We start from the raw sequence: 27,906 nt of genomic DNA, 5'->3' as shown, positions 1-27,906 counted from the left end.
GGCAGAAAATGTTCATTTTTGGATCAGCTATTCTTACAGTTGCAATATATTAGTGGTGGTCAATAGTATGTTTATAGGATTTGTATAGTATATACAGCCCAATATTATTATCACGTCATATCATAAGGAAGTATCGGATGTAAATTAGGGGATTTTGTGATCTTTAGATTGCTGTTATAGGAAACAACTGCAGAAATAAGATGAATGAATATTTGTAAAGAAGTCAAGTGAGATCAAGGAGTGAATTAAGGACCCCCCGACCACACCCCGGGCACAAACACGGCACACCACTACACTGTTTTTTTTTTTTTTTTAAATCTTTTACCAGCGTTTTGTCTCAAGAGTCCTAGTTTAGAGACGCGTCTTTTCCAGGTTTTCTTCCACATTGTCCCCCACAGTGGGCGGTGATTGAATTCGACCCCCACCCCCACTCCCCCCGGGAAACCGTGTGAGGGGACCCCCAGGGGCCAGCAGCGGGGGCCCCTGAGCTGCCCTGTGCTCGTCTGTCTTGCAGCAGCAGCAGCAGCAGCAGCAGCAGCAGCAGCACCTCTCTCAGTCGAGCAGCGGGACTCCAGGCTCTCACTTCCCCAGCTGCTGACGTCAGCTGGCAGCCTGGGCTGTGCTCGCCGCTCCGGACATAGCGCCGAGAAAAATGCTGCTCTCCGTACCGCCAAGGGCAGGAATCAACCCATACAACGGCTATAACAGCAGAAACAGCAAAAAGGTAAACGCTTTCGGGATTTTCCATTATTTTCCGCTTGTTCGCCCCTGCAGGGCAACACGCCCGTGTGTGTCGCGACCAAAAAAAAAAAGGGAGCTTGTGACAGCGAGCTGCAGTGTCCTTGAAAAGCGAAACGTACTGAATTTAACTTAAGACTTAATGGAGTGGAAATGCAGCCCTCGGAGCGGCCGTGCGCCGCGGTTTGCGTGGCTGGGGAATTTGCCACGGCTCGGTCCTGTCATGTTGGACGCCTGGTGTTTTATTTAGAAGTGTTTGTGCGTGTGTACTACAGCAAGGATGTCGATACGGCTCTGCTCACTCATTTGAAAAAGTCAATGGCAGAGAACAACTTTTATGGGAAACTGTGCCGCGTCGGGATGGCGCGTCTGCGCCTGGATGTGTTTGTGGAAGTGGGGGTAGGGTGAGAGGCAGGCTGTGGGGAACATGTTACTAAATGAATTGTGCCTCTTCCTCCGTGAGCTCCGGACACTCATATCTACTGTTAAATCGGGTCTTCATTGTCTCCGCTGCCGCGTAAGTTTGCAAAGTTTTTTTTTTTTTTTTTTTTTTTTTTCTCCTTGTTTCCCATCTGAAAGCGGAATATGCCCCACCCCTCGAAAAATCCCACCAGACCATGATGACTACATTCCCAGAATTATGAATCCCGCTCTCGTGGTTACACTCAGTGTTGACATTATCACCTTTGTAACTAATATGAGAGGGAAGGATACTCTTATGCAAATGAACGGAAATAAGGTTTGGTGACATCAGGCGCACAAATATAATACCCAAGTTACAAACCTGCTTGAAAATGCAAAATTACTCGATGGCAGAGCTGAATTTTCTGTGTTTTAGGAACTTTTTTTTTTTGTTGCTTTGCTGTGTCTCCATCTGATCCCTCAGAAGCTGCCTGTATCATGTGTCTTCTGTCTGTAGACCATGATGGCTTAGAAGTGATGCTAAAAGCTCTTTCATTACACAAGGAGATGTTGGGTTGTGATTTCTCATCCCGTCCTTCTGCTCAGGCTGCTCCTCTCAGCCTGTGTTGCTGTGTGCTCCTGAACTCTACACTGCATTTTGAAAATGTATATTGACATATTGTCTTTCTGAGATCTTGGGCACCGCCTGGCTGCTCATCCTCCCAGATCTGATGTCAACACCGGTGCCTGTCTGAGGAAAACAACCTTGTGTTTGATGCACACGCACAGTTTGCTATTTATTCTATTGCACTCACATTGCATTTTTTTTTGTGAATATACATTTATATGCAGTTCTTTTCTGGAGCTCATTTCGTTGCTATGAGGAGATTAATTGGGAAACAGTTCCTTCCTATCAAAGTGAACCATTTTTAGCTTGCGGACGAATAAAAAATGTTGAAGGTCCCTTTTTTAAAAGGAAGTTCACAGTATGACTCATCAGGAGAATAGTCTTGTGAGTGTCAGCATTAGCATTTTCATTGTTTTCATTTGGTCCCTGTCATCACATGTATGATAAATATATAACGTAATATGGAATAAGCGGCCATTTTCTAGGTACTAATAATAACAATAAAAACATAACTACTACTACTACTAATAATAATAATAATGCCACAAATAATGGGGGATCGATAAAGTATATCTAATCTAATCTAATCTAATCTAAATGATACTAATAATACATTTTATTCCTAAAGCACTTTTCTGCATCCAAAGTGCCAAACCATTTGATGCAGACAGCCTGATCCATGTTCAGGAGCGATTCTATATGTTTTGAGAAGATTCCCCGTTTTTAATTGATCAACTGTGATCCAGAAACATCAGAGCTGCAAAAATCAAACTAATGATCTAACTGATTAGCCGACTGAATAATGTTCTGAAACTCTTTTGATAATCTAATTATCATTTCAGACGTTTTTTTTAAAGCAACAAACATTTGCTGGTTCCAGCTTTTCAAATGTGAATATGTCTGTGTGTTCTTTGTGTTTTGGACTGATGGTTAGACGAGCATTTTGAAGACAACACTTTGGGTTCTGGGAAGTTGTAGTCGGTGTTATTCACTACTTTTTGATATTCATAGACTGAAGGATTAACCGAATAATCATGGAAATAGTCAGCACATCGATTGATAAGGAAATTAACTTGTAGTTACAGCCATAATGAGCCTTTGGTCACTCACTGTTGTTTGATATTTCAGAGGTTGGGTGAGTTAAAGGGAAAGTTTGACATTTTTGTCTTCTTGCCAAGAGTCAGATGAGAAGTTTGATGCCACTCTTTCGTCTGTACAGTGAGCTTAAAGCTGGCAGCTGGCTAACTTAGCTTAGCTGGAAACAGGGGGAAGTTAGCTTTGCTCTGTCCAAAGGTTATGAAAGCCTTTTTTCCCCCAAAATGTTTAACTTTTCCTTTAAGCTGAAATGAATGCAGCACCGGGGCAGTTATTTCTATTTGAAATATCAGTCTGTCATCGTAGGACCATCGGAAGGACAGCGTGGCCCTCACCTTGTGTTTTCTAGTGTGTGTGGCCCATAATAGGGTCATTATTCAGTCTGTTCTGAATACATTCTATCTGAGGTCAAACTGACGTAAATACCACCAAAGCTGAAATGATCTAATGCAGGTGAAGATAAGCGTCACAGCCCCAGAATTTTAGAAATATTGAAAAAAGCTAGAATTACATCTAAACAGAGGGTATAACAGAGAGTATCACACATGTATGCTGTAAACACTGTAATACCTTTTGACTTTGACTTCACCATACACATTATAAACATCTACAACATACACACAAAGCATGGAAACAAGGAAATTGAATAAAGAATGTAAAAGGAGGGAAGGTTGTTTTAGTGGTCTCAAGCTCCTCCTTTTGTGGAGCTGAAGTTCACAGAGAGGTCAAGTTCCTGTGTTGTGATTTTTAACATTTCTTCCGCCCACCTCCACCTCCGTCATTCTTTTTATCTCCCGCTCACATTCTCTCATAGCCGTGCTGCACGAGCACACAAAATAAGAGTCTGATCGGAAAATAAACCTGCAGATGGGTGAGAAAAGCGCCCTTTGTGTGTGTGTGAGGTGATCGCCGAGCCCGACGACTAAAAGGTGTTTGGTTTCTGTTGTGCTTAAAGCCAGCTGCTCCTCCCCTGACTCAGCACCTCATTTCCTCCCTCAAATAAATAGAATTAATGTTCTCAAATCAAATTTGGTTGGGTTTCCGTGTAAAGCTTCCTGGATGGAAAAATAACAGGAGGCGGCTTGTCGCTCCTCAAGGTATCTCGCTCAGGGCCTCGTCAAATGGCTTGTTTTGTTACTTGTCAATCAGATTTTTGCTCTCATCTTGGCGGGAGTCCTTTTCAACAAATGTCGACTTGCTCCTGCGATTTAAAGATATGGATGCCTCAATGCATACTCTACTGGAATCAAAACAAAACCAGATATAAAAAGAAATGAAAGAAACACATTAATTGGAGCGTGCAGTGGTCACACGGGTGTAAAAGATCTCACTACAAAGCCCACTCAGGTATGACAGAATAGCACAAGCAAAGTCTCCCATGCTTCTTCAAATGTGGGATTTCTCCTTTTCACTTTCACCTCCACAAGCTTTGACGTGTCACCACTGTTTCCTAATTTTCACCTCATGTGAACCAATGCTTTTTTTTTTTTAAGGTTCCTTTTTCTGCTTGTGTGACATTACTCTTTGACAAGAGTCTGACTGATGTATGTGATAGCAGTGGATTCTGTTTTGTAATTTAAAACAATGCTTCCAAAGAAAAGAAGCTAACACATAGACATTTAGGAAAGATTGATTTTAATCTCATAATATAGAATCCTATAGTTAATTTAAAAAAAAGCCTCACATCAATACTTTGATCAGAATAAACAGGTTTGATCGAAGAGTTCGAAGAATTTGTTCAAGCAGGTTCGTCATGTCACAGATGCTGTACTTGTGGTTTATTAATGGGGATTCAGTTACACGGCCAAAAACATCCTTTAAAAATAAGTATCAAGTAATTCTTTGCAGTACTTTTATTTATAGGTAGCTCGAAGAAAACGTCTGATGCAAGAAATTAGACATCTGAAGCGTATTTTATTGTGATATACAGCGATGTAAAAGTGAGTACATTAAAATGATTATTAATGAAACTGCTGTGCTCCCTAAGATGAATCATGACCAGTATCTGTGATGTCAATATTTTGCAAAACCATTGTGAATCTAAAACTGTATCGACGTGGATGTGATTGTGTGGCAAATCTGTCAGGATCTGTCAGGGTTCAAAAGTGTGCAAAGGACGAAATTGTCATGATATTGGATGATGTTGTAGTAATGACGGATATTAAATACTGACGAATTGGAAGTCGCAAAAAACGCGATGTCACTGACAGACACCATCATGGCGATATTTGTGCTGTGGATGTATAATACAATTTACATTTAAATTCTTCTCAGGTACAGTGTAATCTTTATTAGACGTGTCATTTTATATGAACATTTGAAAAATGGTTAGGATCGTTATACAGAAATGATATAAACTTAAGCGAGTTGTGGGGAAATCACCGTGGCAATATTAATCCCTTATTATTCTTTTTTTTGTATGACCGTGTTGTTTATATTACGGTATTACGAACATATGTTCCAATAGACATTTGACACTTTCAAAGCTGATACTTGAGAATTGAAGGGAAAAGAAGGGACCAACTTTACGTCTTTTCCACAATGACCCTGCGTGCTGTGGATTTTCTTACAGGATATTGCTCGTGTCAGATCTTTAGTCAGCCCCTGTCTAATCTCAAAAGTCATTAGTCCTATCAAATGTTAGATGTCAAGTGTCCTTGAACTGCACCAACGAGCGTATTTTACCGAACAGTTTCGACTGTAACTGTTTCACCTGCAGAAATAGTGTAACTTTGACCAAAAAAGGAGTAAACTAAGTGTTCAGTGTGATTGATTACTGTACTTACAGTCTAGCAAACATGATTCAAGTCGGAGCAAGTGCATTTTCCTATCACACTGACGTGAACTGACACCAACCGATGTGTGTGAGGTGGAAAATCATCCTAAAAGCAGATGTTATGCTTTGTAAAATGAATTATACATTATCTATGGTAAAAACAACACAATAAACCACCTTTATTGACCTATAAACATCCATCCATCCATTAAAACATGTAGCGTTTGACCTCACTCGTTCATTACACCTCATTAACATACCATCTAAACGGACTGGAGACAAACAGTTCATTTGAACGAGATTTGTGCACACCAACACATGTGCCTTGAATCTTTCAAGCCTCATCAGCCAATATTTATTAACATTGCATCGAGTACTGTGTTGTGCATGCGTGAAATCTTCCTTGCAGTGGCAAGTCTGCAGCTCTTCAAAGCTTTTTAGCCTTTAAAGCAAGTTTTTTCATTTTCACAGCTCGCACATTTACAGTATAGTGTGGTTGAGTCTCTCAGCTGTCATTAATCCTATTTCTAGCAGCAGCAGGCAGCTGTTTTCAGCAAACAAGCTCTGATAAACCCGTTGTTCACGACCTCCCCAGCACCAAACGGCTAAAGTGAATATTGGTAGGGTGTCCCGATCCAGCTGGATAAGCCAAATGGAAACATTTATATAAAAGTTATAACAGAGATGCTGTGTGGCACTGTGTGTGAACCGAATGTATCTGAATGACAGAAACTACATTGACAGCGAGACATGAGGATGAATTGAGGACAATTTGTGTATATTGAAAAGGAAGTTGGATCTTGCTTATACATTTTTTTTTACTGTTTTTACTGTTTACAATTAATGGCCAGTAGAGGTGGGCCAATAACTGGATTTCGGTACATATGTCGGTCAATGGACACCAAGAAATGGCAGTACAGCAATGATATTGGTATGCCTCAGGTAATTTCTACTGTGAAACAATGAACACATTTGAAATATGCTTATAGGTGCATGTTCGTAATATCACAACAACAGGAAATACATTACATACACAAATAACTGCTGTCCTCTGGATTACTTTTGCATTTGTGCGTTAAACCAGCTGTTCCACTGCAGTGACTCTATCCTCCCTGAACTCTCCCGTACTGTCACCTTTGTCCCTCTGGCCTCGCGCCAGGTGTATGTTTATCTATCTCTTTGTTTAATGTGTCAGATGTTTTGGATCGGTCCGGTCGCCAGCCTCAGTGCCAACCGCATGAAGCAGCCAAGGTGAGCAGGTAGAGAGGGCGACAGAGTCCTTGGAGAAAGCACAGCTGTCAGAAATCCGATGCCAAGCACTGCAGTGATGCCAGACACACGGTGTGCCTCACATTTTGTTAGATCTCTGGCTGAGCCGAGGGCCAGTGTTTGTGGGTATCCGTTTCCAAGCTCCCCAGCTCTGGCCACTTGACCCGGCTTGAAAGCCATGCATGCATTTACATTTGCACTGCGTGAACCCATCAAGGTGTGATCAGCACCACTAAGAAACAGATGGTCTGAAGATTAATCGGTGCCTTTAAAAAGACAAAAAGAAGGGGAGGGTTACAGACTGAAAGGAAGGAGGATTCAGGAACGAGTCTGGACGTGAGTTCGGTGTCACTGTCACCTGGTTGGAATGCTGAGCTACTCATTCAAATGGCCATGTGATAAGATCAGGAGCAAACACAGAGGATTTCCTGCCTGCCGCCATACTGCAGCCCACTGCTTTACAAGATACGCAATCCTCACCCAACCTTAGGATAACATGAAAAGACACTTTCCCATAGATATTTAACTAATGCCATTTCAACTTTTTATTTTATTTTCTCTATATGGCTTTGTTGACGAGACAGAGAGTTTGGTAAGGTATGTCGTATGAGAAATTAGCAGATTTTGTCTGTATTATTTTTATCCATATGGCAAACAGGAAATAATGTGGTTACAGAAACAGATATCCAAGATGTTTGTTAACGCTTCAGAAGTGCAAGATTTTAAGTATCAACTTATTTCTCCCATGACTCTTTTTGCTCGTTGGTGGTGACGCGGAGATGGTGCAGAGCAGCAGCTCAGCAGCGTAATTCTATACAAGCTGGAAGCTGCGCCCTCATTCAGCCAGGCTATGAATCCGTGCATTAGCATGTAAGTCAGTCAGCTGGTCAGACAGTCATGGCTCTTTTCTGTCTGAGGAGAAGACAGGCGGGGAGGACGTGGGAAGGAGGGCAGACCCCCCCAACAGCCAGGAAATCCATGGAATTCTGTGGGTCAACGAGGGGTCGACCGGTGAAGCCCCACAGGGAGAGGACGGAGATAAAAACAGAGGTGGAATTAGACTAAAAACAGGGTTGGACTTGTGCAAAGAGATAAAGTAGTGAGCGTTTAAAGTGGTTATATGAACTAAACTCTTCTGGTAGCTTATTTGAATGTCAACTCGTGATGTAGATGTAAAATTTTGACATGTGGGGAGATTAAAGTCAGTCAGTACTAACACCTTGCAGCAGGCTGTATTGATGTAAGTTTACATCAAGACAGAGAAATGGTTTTATTTATAGAAATGTTCTTGATTTTCATGTTTAGTTTGGTCCTAAAAATAGCCATAGTCATATCTCTGAGCCTTCTGATATAAATTTGGAGTCGTTGAGCAGAGGAGGAGAAATGCAAGATTGAAAGTGGTATATCTGAACTGAATGAGGCATCAGAACAAGCAGGCATTTGTTTTTAGTACGGTTACATTTTAAGCATGAAACAGTTTCTTTTCACATCAGTGATAGAAAACACCTTTGAATATCTGTTAAGAGAGAGTCTAAAGGCCTTAATCAACTGTCATTACAATACAAAGTTTATGAAACTTATCAGATTTTATTGATTAGTCAATCAACAGAATTCAGAATTTTATTAAGAGTTGAAGATACCAAACTTTAACTGTTTCTTCTTGCCACTGTAAATGAAATCTTACATTGGGTAAGGCCTTTGGGCTGTTGTCCGGACTAAAACAAACCATTTGAAGACATCGTCTTGGCCAATCAGAATTTCCCAAGGTTGGGAACTTGATTTATGTCTGTTTTAGATTGGATACATGATTTATTTGGTTCAAAGCTCTTGCTGTTCTTTCAACCACTACTGATCAACTAATCAAAAACAAATGACCAACCTGTGAATTTAAACCTTTAAGGTTTAAAGTACTTTTGTACTCAGGAAAAGTAATGAAGGCATTTTGAAGTTCCCTTTCACAATAAAGGTCACAGATACTGTATTTTTACTCAAGATCTCAAGCAGCTGTTGATCAAGAATGTTATAGGAGTATCATTGTGTAAGTGCATGTGTGAGAGCATGAATGCATGTGTGTGTTTGCCAAATGGTGATTTTTGGGGTTTGGTTGCAGTGATTTGGTAGAGTCTGGAGCTTGATCGAGACTTGCCACTCCAGTAGAGAGCGTGTTAAAGAGATTATAGGCCTCTGCTGTCCTGTTTGTTCATTCACAAATTAGCTGCCTCCAAAAACGCCTTCATCATGAACTACACCGTTACAAGATAGATAAACTCTTACAGCAAAGCTTGTGTGTTACATTTGTGTGTTTTCCACTGGCCCTTAACATTTTCCTGTCTGACAGAAAGGAGCAAATCCTGTTTTAGATTAAAAGGATGGTGCTTTATTTATTATTCAAATTTACAATGGGTGGACAATTGACATAATAAAATACATGTGTATGTGCAATGAAGAAAAAAATAGCTAACATAACATTTATAATCTGAAAAAAGAACTGACCAAATTTTGAGGAAAAGCATGTAATGGATATTTAGGTTGACAACTTGGCATTACTTAAGCAACTCTGAATATTCAAATTTCACTAAATATGACCATGAGCGTAACTGAAAATGCCTTGAATTCGGTGTCCACGTTCGTGTGTACTTCCTGCTGTTATTGCCTTTTTACTTGTGGGCCGTGTAAATATCCCTGGAATGAAAGAGATGAAAGGAAAGAACACACACACGCCTCTTTTCTTTGTTTTACTTCGAGCAGGCCGTGTCTCCATCTCGACTAACATGAACAAACACATGCAAACTTTTCAGGTTTCCTAAGCAGCAGAGGAAGAGAGGATTATATTCATAGAAATCAGTCTGTTGTTGAAGCGGCCACCATGCTGCTGGCGAAATTGAGGTCAGAGGGGTTTTCTTAGGGGGGCTCCAGCCATATGGATGGTGTCTAATTAGTGGGATTGGTTGATGTTGCTGGTGGTCCTGGTGTGACTGTGGCTTCCTGCTGAGCTTTTCCTTAACACCATCAGTTTGATCAGTGACCCTCTCCTCTCTTCTTAAATTAACCCATTGTCCCCTTGTCGCCTCCGTCCAATCGGCCTCTCAGCTGAGACATTCCAGCCTCACGGTGCTGAGCCCATTTAGAAAGCATATTTGTTCATATGCAACATTGAATTAAAACATTTGGCTGTTAGATTAATGCGATTAAGCACATTTTCTCACAGCAAACAGACACAACATTTGCCAGTTCTGACGTGCCTGGTTCTCACTCAAGTGGTGCTATTTATTTGGAAAACAGCCAGTAGATCTATTCCTGGATGGAGAGGCCTTTTTTTTTCTCGATTCCTGACAGGCAAAGTGATAATGAAACCAAATTTATCCCAATAAAAATATTCCACTAGAGGGTTACACAATCTTTTGTTTGATTTCTCCACAGAGAGCTACCATTGCGTAGTGAGATGAGATGAGATGATACACTGGTTGTTGCAGAATGGCCTTTCATGTTCATGGTGGTGAGTCATCGACTAGTTGACCACCATAGTTTACGACTAGTATTCACTGGCATTAAGTCCTCACATACGGCTTTAGTTAAATAACCAATTGTGAGAAATGAGAAGGAAGTTCATTAGTGGTTGATGTAGACATCAGATCATTACAGATGGCCACAACATGTGCATGTTACAATGTTTTGTCATGTAGTAATTAATTGGTGTGCTGTTGATTCTTCTTGTTTGTGCTTTGGTTTGATAAATGAATTTTTCATGTAATGCGGACTGAGCTGAAACCTGTTTCTGCATCTTGCTACTCAGGATCTTGTTAACTGTTAAGCTAAGGCACCGTTTAAGTCAAAACGATGGCGTCGTCGAGTGTGGAGCGGATAGAAATGCAAGCTTGAACAGATGGCAGTGATTCATTTAGAAATACCTGCTTTTATAAGTAAAAGTAACATAAGAGAAAGAGGTTGCAGTAAAAAACAATGTTTGAATCCAGTCTATTAGTTAAGTCTGCATCATCAGACTGACTAAATGTTAGTTTTATATCTTTAGAGTTTTGGTTTTGATATGCACCGCAAGATTATTTTGTGGTTCCAAGAGTCAAAAAGAAGTTACCCAACATGGAGAAAGCATAAGAGGCCCCTTTTCCCTATATGGACTAGGCAGCCAAGAGGCCCCACATTCCCCTCAGAAAGCAGTATTGGTGAGTGTTGACATGAGGCCTGTATGATATCATTTTTCGCAGCTCCCACATAATCATCCGTCTCATGCAGGATTACTTTCTGTCTCTCAACGTCTCCAAACGCTCTTTTGAGTTTTTCACACATTCAGTAATACAGTAACTAGCATTACTGTACTTGTCCAATTTTTGCTGGGGAAAATATGAAGCAGCTTGGCAACGCCTACTGTTGCATGTTCTTGCACAAAAATTCTGATTCTGATGTTTCTTTCTTCTTCTTACCGCAGCAGGCCTATGTGTCCTCCGGCCACCAGATGGCACCCCCCAGTCCCAACACGAACAGTAGCAGCAACAGCAGCGGGGGAGGGGAACAGCTGAGTAAAACTAACCTGTACATCCGCGGCCTTCATCCGGGAACTACAGACCAAGACCTGGTCAAGCTCTGCCAACCGTGAGTCATTTAAAAAATTTTTTTAACTAACTGAGACTCAAGAGTTCCACGCCATGAGTAAACGCGAATCCTAAAATTTGCATTTTTTTTCTTTCTTGAAGATTAATATCATGCAATGTCTTTTTACTTTAATCTGTTCACATACAGAAATGTAAAATCTACAGTTTACGATTTTACTGGAATTTATGTGATGTAACTATTTTTTGACAAATACAACCTCAGGGCGACAACAACACACGGGGAAGTCACTGCTTCTGGCGCTTTTTCGGCAAGCAATAGACGACATAGTTTTACTATGCAGTGTTACACAATTTATCACCTTCTAAAAACCGCAAATTATTTATTACAGTGTTTCTGTAAGGATGTGAATGCAACATGTTGATTGATGACTTTTGAGGTGGTACTTGCCAGATTTTTGCACCAAAGTGAGAGCCAGGCTAACTGCTTCCTCGGCTTCTTGTCTTTTTGCTAAGCTAAAACTATTTGCCTCTTGGCTGTGGCTCCACAAGAGTGATGACAAATAAACATACTAAATATCAAATTGTTCCTTCCAGTGGTGATATTACAGGAAGACAGCACAATCTCTGAACAAGTCATTTTGTGTATTAATACTGATTGGTTGTAAATGTTGATTGGATCAAAAAGGCGACAGCATTGACCTCACTGTAAGTTATTATCCCTTTAAACTGAATCAGCATTAATCTGACAATCTGATAATAGTCTGACTTTGGCTGCATTCCAATCCACCTTTACTGGAACATGTTTCTTTAGATAGTTATCTTTGATGTTACGTTTGAGAAAGAGTCATGTAGAGACTAACTTCTCATGAGCAGATAACATCTGTGCTGTCTGGAGCTATGCTCTTCATCTGTTGGACACATGAAATTAAATTGTTTAAAGCCATGATTTGATGTTCAGAAAAATGAGCTGTTTAGGCAGGAAGGAAGGAAAAGTGGTTTGTGACTGAGAACGCTGAACTACCACAACTAAAGTCAGTTTGATTAAATCTTCACAATCGCAGGAACACAAGAAATTGACAGCAAAATGGTAGAGCCTTAGAGGGAAATAGATGAAATAAGGAACGAATGCAGAGAGTCGGGAAAAAGACAGGACGGTGGTAAAGAAGGAGAGAAGGGGCCAGAGAAGGGTACGGCATGTTGCCTGCTCATGTCCTGATCTAACCTTCCACTTTTCATGAGCCTGCATTGGCCAGCTGTGAACTAGACAAATAGGCTATCCTCTATAGTATGTCGGCCGTACAAACACACACACACACACACACACACACACACACACACACACTGATAAAACCCATTAATAAAGCACCCAAACTGGTTTTGGCTGCTGCAGGTCAGGGCCGTGCTGTATGTCACACAAGCGATTTGTGAACTTTAGTCAAACAACCAACATTTCCACGGGTCATTCACAGTAACAACACGCCTCCCTGAACAAGCGCTGGCCATAACTAATAAAGCCTGACTTGATAATACCAAGACCACAGCCCATCCCTCAATAATATCTGTGCTTCATTCTCCATTTTAACCACTCTGACCCTACATACGGGAACCACGCAAACAGCAAATCCGCAGAACAAATTTACGCAGCTTGTGTCTGATAGTCATGTTGATATTTGTGTGTGGGTGCACTGCACATACGCATTGTCAAAGCTTGAACAGTCAAAGAAAATCTGAAATCTGCAGTTGGAATGTGAAACACAGGGACACAGAGTAAAAGCAGGGCATTGACAGAGAAGTCATTGTGGGGTGGTAGAGACGTGGAGAGAGGACGGAGGCTTTAGGGGCGGGTGGGAGGGCTACCCTTGAAGGGGAAACTTAAATGAGTGGGAAAAGAGTAGCATGGCCTGCTGGGAAAGAATGTCAGACAGCCGTTTATGGGTCAGAGCTGTCTTTTAAGTCCCTGTGGCCTCCACAGTGCGGTGGGCCGCTGGTCCGCTGCAGAGGGGCTGAGGTAAGCGGAGGGTCACGCAGCCGTTGCTTTCAGACCTTTGAACTCTCCTGGCATCACCGTTGGAGAAAACATGAAACACAGTTTTTGCTTTTCTTAGTCATGCTTGTAATGAAAACTCAAACTGATCAATAGGACTTCAGTGTTTTTTCTGTCTGGAAGTTGTGAGCGTGAAATTCAGAAAATCAGAGCCAGTGTGGAACTCGTGAGAGTCAGTCAGTTTTTTTGTCAAGGAAAAAGAAAAACACAAAATATTAACAATATATTCCACAAAAATATTTGGATAATAATGGATTTTCACTTACAGAATACGAACAGTATGTGTATGACTTCAACCATCATCTTGTACTTAGATTGTGGAATCCAAATGTCTGTGTAGGTTTTTTTTCTGCTATTTTCTTATCAGACTAAACTTAGTAAGGGGTCTCTAAGGAGCTGCCTCTAAAATTAAGAAATAGGCTCAGAGTGCTGTGTGTGTGTGTGTGTGTGTGTGTGTGTGTCTACAGTTCAAGGTCCCCCAAAATAGTCTTTTTATATGTTTCATCATTTTGAGCCCCATAAATGTGACTACCAAAATTGGTTTCTCTTAAGTACAAATCTTTGATCATTTTCTACCGTGTCTTTTATACCTGATTGGTTTTGAAAGGGTCTTTGCATTTGTGCTCAGAGAAGCCCACAGACTTGGCTAAAGGAAATGTACAACTTCAGCTGGACTTGAGTGGGTTAAATGATATCAAGCTTGTGTATATATTCATGCCTAATGACCACTTTGCAGCTGTTGGATGACAGTGGGAAACTATAAACATAGCCTATGCAAAGGTCATCTGGCTATTGGGCGATGGATGATGAATCATTCACTTCTGCAGCGAGGAAGTTTCCTGTACAATGTCTCTATTCTTCTTGTCATGAGTCACAGTAATGAGGATCAGCACTGCCTGCATGTATATTTTAGCAGCATGAAATTGAATTGAATTGAATTTTGAGGTTACATGGTAATTCAATGAATGTACGCACCTAATTGTGGCCTATTGTTGTAGTTGAAGTGAGGGTATACAGTAAAGCTTCTTCACGTGAAAATCTGCTGCTGTTTTTTTTTCCTGAAAAGAAAGCATATGTGCATTTTAGTAACGTCGAGGCTGCAACATTTTCGCATAAACGCTTTAGACTCTGGTGCCAGTTGTGACATAAGTCTCTGCCGTGACCGTCTAGTCGGATCTGAGTCATCTGGGCAAATGTCCACTGAAACTAGGTGGGAGTGTAGGACCCAGCGGTGCGCTGCGATGCGAGGGTGGAAAAACAGAGCGAGGGAGAGGGACGTGGTGGGAAGGAAGGCGAACCGGAGGGGTGAAGCATCAGGTTACAGTGTACATTCCGCCCAGACGCCATGTCGCCCAAACAGAGGAACACCAGCCTCCCTCACTGGCTAAATTCACCAGACAAGGGCAGGTCTATTATACTGTAGTGCTGATGCACCGTCTTATAACACTGCATTCCATTAGTCTCCACATCTTGCATAACTCTTCTCATTTACCGCTTTTAATGTGATTTTAATACCATGAATGTTTTATGATACTTAATCTATGCATTAATTGATTCTCCTTTTTCGCTGATTGGCCTTTGTTTTGTTTTTCTATTGACAGCAGTGGATTTAAATAACAGGCTTGGACACTAGCTTGTGTTTCATACACCTTATGCCTTCTTTTGTGTGTGGAGAAATAGATCGAGGATACAGTAAATTCCCTTGTAAGTCAATATTTCTGTTTGCAAGTCGGATATTGCCAGTGACTGACAACACTTTAAAGCTTTTGAAACAAAAATACCCGAGAGCAGAGCTGCATTCAGGAGAGAGGTGTGTGTTTGTGTGATAGTCTGCGTGTGTGATTGTGGGGTAAAGACAGGCCTGGAACAAATTGTTTTTGGCCCTGGGGTGCTGTCTCCTGTCTGAAAAAAAAACAATACCAGGGAACAGAGTTACTGTACAGCAGCTGCTAGCAGATAAAGACAGAAGGGTGGAGGCAGACGAAGTTTTTCTGTGACACTTGATTGACACAGTTCATTGCGTGAAGGAATACGTAATTATGTTTACACCATGACTGGTATGCATCTCTCATTGATCCTGCTTTCTGTGTGCTTGCCTCTCCTTAATAAAGATATGGCAAGATTGTGTCGACCAAGGCCATCTTGGATAAAACCACCAACAAATGTAAAGGTGAGTTGTGTCATTTTAACTCTGGTTCTAACTTTTTTTTTAATTGAGAGTTGACAACATGCTTTTTCCATCACTGTCAAGTTCACTTATTCAACTGGTTTTGGCTGTTTGGCCGTTAAAGGAGTATTTAAACATTTGGGAAATACACTACACACTGCAAAAAATATGTTTTTTTTCCTGTGAGATGGATGATTTAATAGACTGATATGAGTGTGGTATTGATTTTAACACTCAGCAAGAAAGCACACAACTTCAAAACTAATAAGTATTTGTTTATTTCGCAGGGTATGGCTTTGTGGACTTTGACAGTCCAGCAGCAGCACAGAAAGCTGTTACAGCTCTGAAGTCCAGCGGGGTCCAGGCTCAGATGGCCAAAGTAAGAATTAGCTAAGTCATGATCAGCTCTGTTATGCCACCACCTCCTCTTTTACATCCCAAATCACCAAGTCACCATCAGGTTCAACTTGTCAAGTTCACCTCATGATCCATTCACGTGTAGTCCTTCTCAAGAGACCCACACGGTGAACTTTGACCACCGAGAGTCATAGTCTCTTTCTCCACAAACACACACTTGCCATCTCTGTCATGTAAAGGGTCAATTGTAACATGCAGTGGCCTGATTGGCAGCAAGTGTCCTGTTGGCAAGGGTTCAAAATAAACTCTGGTTTATAGGGAGGTGTGTGTTCCATTCAGCTTCATTGGGTGAACTTGTGCCAGTTATGGACAGTTGCAAGAAGGATATCTGTTACAAAATTACTACCTTTTTTTCTAATCAGTTTTTGTTATCATCACTCTCTTTGCTTTGTCAATGCCTTATCGCCTTCCCTTTCATCGTCGCTTTGTCTCCTCTTTCTTCGTCGCCCTCTTCGCCACCTTCTCTCTCCTCTCCCCTCACGCCCTTGTCTCTGTGCTTGTGTATGTTGCTAACCTGCTCCTGTTGTAGCGCTTGTTCTGAGCTCTTTGTCCAAGTGTCTGCAGTCAAAGCAACTCTTGTCGGCCCATTAAGCTGATCCCTCTGGCTCTCAGGCTCCCCATTGAGGGAGCCCAGGGGAGGGTGCCACTACACCCACTGTCAATGGGACAGGCACAATGGGCTGGCATTGTCCATCGTCTGGGCCCAGGCCTGGGGCTGACACCAGCACTTAATACACTCCACCCCAGTGTCCTGGCCCCCTCCCCCTTGTCCTGCACCCAAACAGACCCACTGCAATGTAACACCAGGGTCTCCCTCGGCCCAGCCCTGGAAAACTGTAACAGATCCACGCTGCCAGCTGACCTGAACCAGTCCAGTGCAACTAAACCCAGAGTCTAACCTCGCTGCACCTCCTCTGTAAGAGTGCCACACAATCCTGTGTATCTCAGTTCCCAACAAGTGCAACTGGACACCAAGACTCGACTCACCCAGACAACATGCGCTCAGTCAGAGGTGTTGATAGCCACTATAAAAACCTAAATATACAAGCTGCTTCAGAGTCAGTGGGTTATCTCAGGTCAGAAAAAGCAAGCAGTGGTTTAAAATCAGTTTAATTTCAAATATTCTCAAGTGCAGTTTCACCTGTTTGCACCCTCACCATGGCTGCTGCAGAGTGTTATTCACAAACAGAATGAGCCGCACCTTGCACTTGCTGTCCTCCGAGTTTGCTTAGTCCCTTAACGGGCCACCCCAGCCCCAAGGCTGCGGGCCCCCGAGGAGCCACGTGCATGGAGGCAGGGGAACGATGGCAGAGTTAAAAATAGATCCCTTCTTTACTTCCCAGCACCTCCCTGTTCAAACTCAGACGTCAGCTCACACGGGCTGCTCGACACAAGCAGGCGAATCCGGCAAACACACAGAGCAGAGACACACCTCGGCAGACATGGCTCACCTAGGGCTTGGCCCAAAAAAATTAAAAAAGCACTGTGACGTCCCAGCGGGTCCAGCAGCGTTTTCATATCTCATATCAGGCTGAATACATGCTTGAATATGATATTATATGTGCTTGCTGAGGTAAAGGGTAAATAAAAGGATAAAAAGGAAGGTTTGTTCCTGCGTTATTAAGCCTTGCACTCCATTAGTCTCATCTATAGTGTGCCACTGTGTTACATAATGGCCGTCTCACCGCACCCAGAATGACGACAATCACAGAAAATAGATTACCTCTTTGCCAGGTGGTTCACGGCTGAGAGCAGAGGCTACTCATATAGGCGGTAAATCATTATTTAAGCGCTGTTGATACGCCATAAATGCTTAATCTTTATTTTAAGATCAACACAATCACTGTGCCCCAGTCAGATCTGGTTAAACTCCTGTGGCAGCTTGAACCAGCATCTGGATTCGGCCTTTCCCCTCCTGTTTGGTATTTCAGTCAGACTATGATTGTCCTCTGAATTGTTCGTTCACATTCTTTCATGCACAACTGGAAAACTTTATTATTTGTGTGTTTGGAAGCTATCTGATAGCAGCAAGCACGGGGAAGAGGCGACGAAATGGAAAATGACAGTGATAAATGATATTTTGATGAATGAGAAGAGCGTGCTAATCAGCAGGCTCTCATTCATCCTCTTTTCCTTCTTTGCTCTTCTCTGTCATCCTCCTCTTTCATTGCCCAAATTACTCAAGACTCCCACTACTTCCTATCTTGTCAGTTCTCTCATTCTGTGCAAAACATCAGCCTTTTAAACTACTCATTTCTCCCACCCTCCCTCTGCTCTATCCTCTTCCTTCACTCTCTGTTTTCCCGTTCCCTCCTTTTAGCCCAGCCTCTTTTCTCCCGGTTGCCAGGCTCCTGTTGCTCTCTGTCCTCTTTAACTTCATGCCTGGCTTCCTGTCTGCTTCTGCACAGTCACACAAGGTTTCACTTTCAAGCTAGTGCCACAAAATAAGTCTCTGAATAATCTCTCCTCTTTAATTTGCTTGCAGCTGCCAGGCTCTCTTAATTAGACAGCATTGCTCCAAAATGTGTGACTTTATTTTTTCAGACAAATTTATGATTGCATGTGTTGGTATATTTTATGTGTGCATGTGGATTTCTAACAAACAGCCTCAGTTGAGGCTATGACGCATGCAGCACATGGGCGACAGATTATTCAGGGTCTCAGTTTTTTTTTTTTTCACTGGTCAGACACAAATGGCTTTTAAACATTTTATCTGTATTTGATCCAATCACAAAATGATGCTTGACATGGTGCACAGATATGGTGAAGCAGTAATGTGCCAAGAGTGATGGCATGTGTTGATGGAAAGAGGTCACACTACTGCCTACACATGAATCTCTGCTGTGTGAAAGGGACAAGAAATGTTCCATTTGCAAATGCAAAAGCATTCGCCAAGATGTTTTGAAAGTGTTATGCTAAAACGCCTTTTATCAATTTTAGTTCTAGTACTCTGGACTCACAGCAATAAAGAAATAGCTTTAGATGTCTGCAACGTGTGCACCAACAATAAAAGATCTTTTCATCCAGGTTGAGATCTAATCATAAGTTCTGTATCTGAACTGATTTTCATGTCTACAGCAACAAGAGCAGGACCCCACCAACCTGTACATCTCCAACCTGCCAGTATATATGGATGAGCAAGAGCTGGAGAGCATGCTCAAGCCCTTTGGCCAGGTCATTTCCACACGCATCCTCCGAGATGCCAACGGGACCAGCCGCGGTGTGGGATTTGCCAGGTCAGACTGCAGCACCCTGACATAAAACACCACTCCATGGTGGCGCATGATCATTTGAGTGAAATTCGTTTCCGGCTAAAGGATTAACTTTGACTTTGACTGTGTTTTAGAATGGAGTCCACAGAGAAGTGCGAGGCCATAATTCAGCATTTCAATGGCAAATTCATCAAGACTCCACCAGGAGTGCCTGGTGTGTGGAATGTTTTATTTTGTACTATAGGAACCTGATATTGTTGTTGTTGGTGCCAGAGCTCAGTGTTTTTGTTCCCTGCTGTGATCCTTGAATTCACTCTCTTGTTTGATCTGTTGCTTTCACAGTGCCCACAGAGCCCTTATTATGTAAGTTTGCAGACGGAGGTCAGAAGAAGAGGCAGAACCAGGGGAAATACCTCCAGAATGGAAGGCCCTGGGCTAGAGACGGAGATACGGTGAGATGGACCCCTTTTAACTCATCATTCTTGAAGTGGACCTCCTGTGTTCATACGTTAAATTTCTTGCTGGAAATTAAAGCTAAAACATGTTCAAAAGTGTCAAATTTGGTCATTCTCACTCAGTGCTAGCTGGCTGTTTTAGTGCAAACTGCACCGGTGTTTGCATGACCTCACTTGTTCTGAATCCTGTGTATTGTTTTCCCAGGGAGGAATGACGCTTGCATATGACCCCACAGCCTTACAAAATGGGTGAGTGGTATGCATGAACCGACTGAAAACAGTCCCAACCCTCCGGAAAATAACCTTTGTACTTTCATGTGTAGTAGAGTGCTGCCCTCTGCTGTGCATTGCAGGAGCACAGAAATGTTGTTTATGTGGTTGGAGACATGCTGCAGATTGTTGACATGGTGCGGCTGCCTTCATGGTTTCTTCTCACTTTGTCTGTTTGCCAGCTTCTACTCGTCACCCTACAGTCTGGCTCCAAACCGAATGATCGCCCAGACTTCCCTCTCACCCTACATGCATTCTCCTGTCTCATCCTACCAGGTGGTTTATTTTATTTATGATTTAAATCCATTCCTTTCATAGCCATACTGACTTTTGACTCAGGCTTAATGTCATCACTTGACTACCTGTTGCTTTTCTGTGCCAAACTCCTTATTCTGTCCACGTTATATAAGACACTTGGGGAGGTTTTGCTCAGGCTCTGCCACATCCCATGACTTTTCTCTGCAAACTTATATAATAAAGGCTCACAGGGGGCTGTGAAAGCAGGAGTTGAGTATTTCAAATGAGTTTCATGATGTGTTTCCTGATTTATAGGTACACAGCCCGTCCTGGATGCACCATCAGTCATACCTCATGCAGCCAGCTGTGAGTATCCCTCTTTCACCGCCACCTCCCATCCTCATATACCCACTCCATTGCAAACAGGCATTCTCTATAGCTAAACTGTAGTTCACTACACGTTTGGCTCACTTGTGATTTAAGCACATCAGTGATTCCATCATGTTTCTGTGGATTCACAGGGTACAGTTCTTACCCCAACAATGGATCACGCCATGTCCATCCAGCCCACGTCCATGATGGGACCTCTCACCCAGCAGCTAAGCCACCTGTCCCTTGGCAGCACGGGCACAGTCAGTACCAATCACACACACACACACGCACAATGCTTAAGGCAGAAAATTGCCCCCTTAGCTAACTTTCCTGAAATAAACAAGATCAGTTATTCATGTCAAATACTCCACACAATTTGTGTTTTCCTCTCTGCCTTCCCTACAGTATATTCCTGCCAACACAACTATGCAGGGGACCTACATCCCCCAGTACACCCCAGTGCCTCCCTCCAGTGTCCCAGTAGAGGTATGAAGCTAGCCTCAACCTCAGCTGCTTACATTTCATATTTCTATGAAGTGGATGACTAATAATTACAACCTTTGTAAGGACATATTTACTAAAAGTTGTGTGCTTTGAAGAAGCTGCTTATTTTAGCATACCATGTCTTAGTTGTATGTATTTTAAGGAGTGACAGAGTTATAATCACAGAAGTCAGGGAGGTGACTATTCAAAATGCCAACTGATGAACTGAGCTGGACATTGTCGGTGTGGTGTTTTAATTACAGGTAGAAGAAGACATATTGGCTTCGATTATTTCTGCAGTGTTTTATAAATACAACAAATAATATTCCATCAGAGATTTTGTCTTTTTCAGATACCATGAGGTGATGTGGTGTAAAAACAGATTAATGATTCATGTGCTATTTTTGAAAGATCAAACAGAAACAGGATGAGTTTGTCTTTGCAGAATCTTGACAGATCAGACTTAGACAGTTATTATATAATCCGTTACTTTTTGTTGGTGTTGTTGTTCTTGCTAGTAAGTTAATGACCTTGACCCATCAGAAATCTGCAAGTGAACCTCAGACATATTTTCTTGGTTTCAAATGATCAATATCAGTGGCTTCCTCTAAAACACAAACCATCCAGAAATCTGAGCTGGAGAAGATACTAAATGACGAGCTAATCAGGCAGCGTGAGCATATATTTTAAGTCTAGCTTTCACTTTTGATTTTTTTTTTTTAGTTTGACATTTTCTTTACTGTAACAAAAGGCTGAGGTATAAGAAAACATTTGTGCTATTTTAAACTTTTCTTTTTTCAATATTTGTATGAAATAGAAGAACGTAGAAGCTTTTTCACTCCAACCATGTTAACATTGCGCTTTAGCATCTGCTCATATGCAGAATTAAAATGTGCAATGAAAGTATGTCTGTCTTTAGCATTAGCAAACACACAGCATTGTTCTATATTAGCTCCTCTGTTATTGAACTAGAAGAGCTTTTGTCGCTCATGAATGAGAGTCAGATTCATTTTATGGAGACTTTTGGCACAGCTTCCACAGTCTGTGTGCTCCACTGCTGTAGCAGATCCTGACTGAGCTCTCTGCAGGAGGGCGCCTGGAGCCTGCGGGGAGTCTGGAGTCATTTGTTGGAAGGAGGAGCTCATTGATCGCAGTGGGAGCCTGCAGGATGAGCAAAATAGTGAATGAGGAAAAAAAGGGCAGGTCTATGAATGGGAAGAGGCACGGTAGCAGGCCAGGAGCTCAGGCTGTGATTGGATGGATGAGATCAAGTAGGAGGCAAGAGAGGAGAGGCTGATGTAGAGGGAAGGATGTAGAGGTAGAATTGGGTTATTGTCTTCAGCGGCTCCTTGAATTATTGCACAAGTGTCTCGGCTCCTGTTCTTAAACTCCAGATGGGTTTTCGGGGTGTCCCAGTTTACATATTCTCATTATGCCTTGTATGATTGTACTCATATTTTAAATTTCTTTGGGAATTAACTGAAAAAACATTTAAAAATAAGTTGAAGGTTAAGCATACCTCTCTTAGTAAACATGTCCTGCAGTATGCACTGATTTTTAGTCAATCTGACTGTTGTTCTTTGGTTCATCCACTCAAAGGCAGATATTGTCTTTGATTTGATGGGGAGGGCAGTGGGAAAATACAGGCTGTCCTCTTCTTTGTATCTTTAATTAAATCTGTTTAATTAATACGTTATCATTAATCAACAAGTGAAGCTTTCTTTCTTTCAAATAACCTGTCCTCCGTTTTAGGAGAACGGTGGTCAACAGCAACAGGTTGCCATGGAGACTCCCGCAGAACACACAAACTACTCTTACCAACACACCAAGTGAAGCTAAGGTAGGACAGTCGAAGCGTCCCTGCTCTGTTCTGCAAGTTACACCAGTGTAGGCTGGTGTCCATGAAGTGTATAAAAGCCGTGATCTGTATGACAAATGGGGCAATAATGTATTTATCATAAAAATAACATTAATTGTGTCATTGATAATATTCAAAACAATCAGCCTATATACTTCACACTGGTCTGACTGGGAAATTACAATTAAAGAGTTGTAGTGTTCCTTCAAAGCTGAGGGGCAAGTTCATGAGATGTGCAGTTATGTTCTGAGCTCACACACATGGGATGCACAATATTACAGCATGAAGGCGCAATTGTGTCAAATAAAAACGGAATATGTTAAAGGAACAGTTTGACATTTTGGTCATGCCAATATTCAAAATAACATTAATTTTCTTGCCGAAAAAATGAAGTTGCAGTGACTTCCTGATGTTATATTGAGGAAATTAGTAGTATGTTGTTACCTTTGGACGGAGCCTGGCTAGCTGTTTCCCCCTGCTTCCAGTCTTTATCTTATGCTAAGCTAACTAGCTGCTGGATTCAGCTTCATACTAAACAACCAGGCATGAAAGTGGTGTTGATCCTCTCATCTAACTCCTGGACGGAACATTTTTCTGTCTCCTTCAAACTATTTCCTCTAAGAGTTAAGCCTGCCATGGCTGCTCTATTGTAAGAATGTCAGTGGCCGAATTAGTGAACTGTTAGTAAGGGATTAGATGTCAAACAGTCAATTGGTCATGCTGCAAAGCTCAAATTTATTACAACTTGAGACGCATTCATTATTTAGTCCATTATATTGACAAAATGCATTTCTGTAAATGATTGCAAAATCTTATCTGAATGATTTGTGGTAGTGAAATGCTTCCTGTAAATGACAGCCGTGGCCTAAATGCATCTAAACAGTGGGGCTGATTCAGTGTGTTAATACTGACTTACGTGTGTGTGTCTTCCAGCTCCCAGCAGGGTGGGGCCGAGGGCACGAGATGAATCCAGCCAAACAGGATTCAGCTGGAAGAGAACTGTGCTCCATACCATCACCAAGCACTTGGACTTGAATATGGATAACAAAAGGAACATGTGTATGCGTGTGTGTGTGTGTGTGTGTGTGTGTGTGTGTGTGTGTGTGTGTGTGTTTGCGTGTGTGTGTGCTTGTGTGTGTATGTCTGTATTTTTTTTTTTTTAAGAGAGAGAGAGAGGACAACACTCACATTATTGGACTTTCCTGCTCACATCCTCAAGAGTTGATCAACCAAAGGTGGGAATCTTCTTCACAGAAGCTTTGATCTATTTTGATAACTGAAAAAGGAACATAACAAGAAGTTTAAAAAAAACTAAGAAAAACATTTAAGAGAGGAGGACATGACACAGAGCATTATTTTTGTGCACGTAATATAACAAATTCTTATTTTTTAAAAAAAAAAGCATTCTGGATGTTTCAGGGTGATTCAAGGAAGAGTTGAAACACAATGTGTCTTTTATTTTTTTGTAAAATATGCAAACTTTTATTTTTATTTCCTGATGTCTGTTGTTTGACATTCTATTTGCAGCAGCGAGGGCAACAATTTGTACAGATTTAAAAACTCACAAACACTTTTGCTGGTCTGATGTGTCGAGTCATCGTAACCGTGGGAGTCAAACCGTTTAAAGCTACTTCTTCCTGTAACTGCTGCAGAGATTTCTATTCACGCACAGACTATAATAACATTGTTTATAGTTTAGTCAAGTTTTTTTGTTTTTAAACGTTAAACCATTCTTCCATAAGTGAACAGAAGACAATCAATTATTTCTATTTATATTTGAATTATAGTTCTATTTTTTAGTGTTTTTAGATCATTGAAACATACATTTATAGAAAAAAAAAGTTATTTAATACTTAAATCTATCATGAAATTGACTTTGATAGATCTTTACACATATTAATGATGACCTCTAATATTTGGCTGATGCAAATGATTCTTTATCAGTTTTGATGGTTGGATGACTAATAATTCAGTTCAAATCCTGAATGCACCATCAAAAGAAAATGTCAAAATGACATCTGTTCATGCTAATAGTCATCCTGTTTTGTTGTAACGTAACTCCATGTTACATCCGTATCCATGAGAAGTGGTTTTAAGCGGTTTTGTTGTGGCAAACCTTCAGGTATCATTAAGCTCATCCTCTGTTGTAGGGATGAAGTGAACATGCTTTAGATCTGAGCAGTTAGATTACTGAAAGATTATGTGTACAAAGAACAATGCAGTTACTAAATTAAGATGTAGTTTAGCGAAAGCAATGAGGGAAATCAAATAGAAGACTAACGATCCCTGAGAATAATTTGTTTGAAAGGAAAGGGAGCTGTAAGTCTTTTTGTTTCAATGCTGCTGTTCTCACCTGAGTTTGATTCTCTGTCTGTGATTTTTAGTTTGTAGAAAGTTTAATGTTTTCTGTTTTTTATTTCTTTCGTCTGTCACTTGAAAACCTTTGAGCTAATTTGCCTTATTTTTTCGATGAATTTATCTTTGAAGTAGATTTTAGCTGTAGAGTTGAGCTTTTTTATAGAGTAGCTAGATGTTAGTTGTTTTTCCCTCAGCGTAGGGATTTGATGCTGTTTTCTCGTGCACATCACAGTTTTCTCTCGTTTTGTTTCCACGCAAATCTCCGTTCCAAACCTTGTGTCGTCTGTCCTCATGTTGTGTCGGGCCTGTTTGTAGAAAGTCCTTCAGAGTGGAGAGCTGAACCAAACAATGACTTCATTTAGCACTGATCCAAAAGATCCACGCCGAGGCTGCTTATCGGTGCTCCAAGAGGCTTCGCGCATTCAAGCTCGGCCGTGTCTCAGTCAGCGTATGGAGTGGAGCTCATGTCACCACGTACAGTACATCCAAATATGTTGAACTTAAATTTATACAGACATCAAAAACTGTAGATATGTAGATAATAGAAATCGTGGTTTTACAAAGGACTGCTCACTAGACCATGGAAGTGCCATTAAAGATGTTTCTTACAGCCTTTAGTGAGACAGCAAGTCTGAATGAATTTGTGAGCGATCCAAAATTCTGCAAAAACTACTTTTAGCTAAGCCTTAATGTTTTTTCTCTGGAATAGGATCGACACTAAGTTGTATATACTACCGAAAAAGGCAGCATGCTGTCGAGTTAGTCGTCACGCCAGTCGAGCTAGCTGTAGGGTCGCGAGGAGCTCTGCTTCCCGCTCCTCCACCATCCATGTTTGAATCCAGTGAAAAACGCAGTGTGATAACGTCTCTCTCAAGGCTCGCAGTTTGATGATTCTGTTTCTGACTCTGTCTCCTCGTCTTTGCATTTAAAAAAAAAAAAAACATGTTTTTTTAATTCACGTCTCAACTTTTGGCTGTGTGTTTCTGTCGCTCATTTCCGCAACCAAAGATGTTGTAGCCACCCGTCTTTTAGCTCTCTGTCACAGACAAACTGCTCTCATCCGTACACGATCATCTGGTGCGTGTAGCTGGTTCAGAGAGAGAGAAAGATGGCAATAAGGGTGGTGAACATGCACACAACATTCCACATTATGACTAACGATAAAGGTTTTGTGTGTTTTTTTTGGCACTACTGTATACGTCACATAGTAAACCACACATTGTCAAAAATAAGATTCAGGCGATACTGAAAATGAACAACTGGAGAAATGATCAGAGTTTCCCTCAGTATACGTAATGGAGTGTTGGCGTGCATGTAAACAGACTCATTATGAACTTTATTGGCCTCTGCAGACGCCCCGGGAGGAATACAGAGCTTTTACGATGCTGAGAGTTTTCAGACACAAGAGCTAATTTTGTAAATAGTCCTTTTTTTTTTCCTTCCACTTCCTCTTTTCACCATTTTGTTTGTTTCTTCTTGTGTGTTTTTTGATTTTTTTTATGATTTATAACCTGTCCAGATAACACAGTGACTAGCAAGTTTTCAGATTCAGTGCACCATGAAGGAAAATGTCATGGATATTGTTTATATGTTGAAATGATATTCCATGTATTAGCCATCACTTTAAATACAAAAACAGGATTTTGGAACTATGAAATTACCACTTGTTACAATGCAGTGTTTATTTATTTTGTTTTGGTTGTTTTTACAAAGATAATAGTTCAGGATATCGTGATGCTCCAAAATGAATTTGCGTCATGAAAATTATAGAATCTTAAGTTACATTTAAATTGTAGGAAGACTAAGATCAATGGTGTGCTCTATTGACAGTACACAATATTTGAAAGAAAAAGAAATCTCATTGCACTTATTATTTTTAGTCCACACCAATTTGAAAATGCTCTTTTTGTCCATCCTAATGTAGATTCGATGGCTTATTTCATAGCTTCAAAATGTTTTGCTGCTAAAACAGGATTTCCAAACAGGTGGTTAGATATTGCCCAGTCTGGATTTTCAAAATGTGCCTTTTTATCTTAATTTGGTTAATACAGAATATGCCTCATTTTTTTTTTTTTTTTTTAAAGGAACTTCATGATGTTAATATACAGACACACGTTTACTATTATTTTGCTAATGGGCTGTTTAATCAGTTGTATTTTGCATGATTGAAATTCTGTCTTTAGGTGACATTTTTAACACGAAATATTAAAAACATACCTTGTTGCTTCACACTGTATGAACCAAGTTTGCGTGAATCAAAGACGTTTTGAAAATCCGATGGGCTCATGTCGCTCCCTGCTTGTGAACAGTTTTCTTATTTATACAAGAACTCATTTTGTACAGTTTTGTTAGAGGAAAGAGGTTTTGATATTTGGTTATTTTGCAAAGCCACTTGGCTACTTTTGTCTTCCTGTGCCAGAGTTGCTAAATTGTCTGTAACTTGTGTTTTTTTATTGATTGAGATAAGATTTTCCTCCTTTCTTGGTTTTCTCTTTGAATTTGAATATGTCAATTTTTCTTTTTTTTAATAAAAGCCTTGTTTCAATGATTTGGTGAA

At 41.0% G+C, this 27,906-nt stretch overlaps 1 protein-coding gene across 2 annotated transcripts; it reads left to right on the top strand.

Annotated features, from left to right (window-relative positions):
* The first annotated feature begins 647 nt into the window (after nt 1-647).
* Nucleotides 648-27,906, top strand: LOC139213359 (RNA-binding motif, single-stranded-interacting protein 2-like). Of its 2 annotated transcripts, none has more exons than XM_070844039.1 (14): nt 648-724; nt 11,353-11,516; nt 15,632-15,690; nt 15,975-16,066; nt 19,183-19,340; nt 19,451-19,530; nt 19,659-19,768; nt 19,977-20,020; nt 20,224-20,317; nt 20,594-20,644; nt 20,800-20,910; nt 21,056-21,136; nt 22,886-22,973; nt 23,925-27,906. In XM_070844039.1, the coding sequence occupies exons 1-13, from the start codon at nt 653-655 to the stop codon at nt 22,964-22,966; spliced, it is 1,197 nt and encodes a 398-aa protein (XP_070700140.1). In that variant the 5' UTR covers nt 648-652; the 3' UTR covers nt 22,967-22,973; nt 23,925-27,906. The 2 variants fall into 2 exon arrangements, with proteins under 2 accessions (XP_070700140.1, XP_070700147.1); XM_070844046.1 differs by having other exon boundaries at nt 653-724; nt 11,356-11,516.

The sequence above is a fragment of the Pempheris klunzingeri genome, chromosome 2 (genome assembly GCF_042242105.1).
Source record: "Pempheris klunzingeri isolate RE-2024b chromosome 2, fPemKlu1.hap1, whole genome shotgun sequence".
Taxonomy (NCBI): domain Eukaryota; kingdom Metazoa; phylum Chordata; class Actinopteri; order Acropomatiformes; family Pempheridae; genus Pempheris; species Pempheris klunzingeri.
This window is presented reverse-complemented; position numbering and strand designations above follow the sequence as displayed.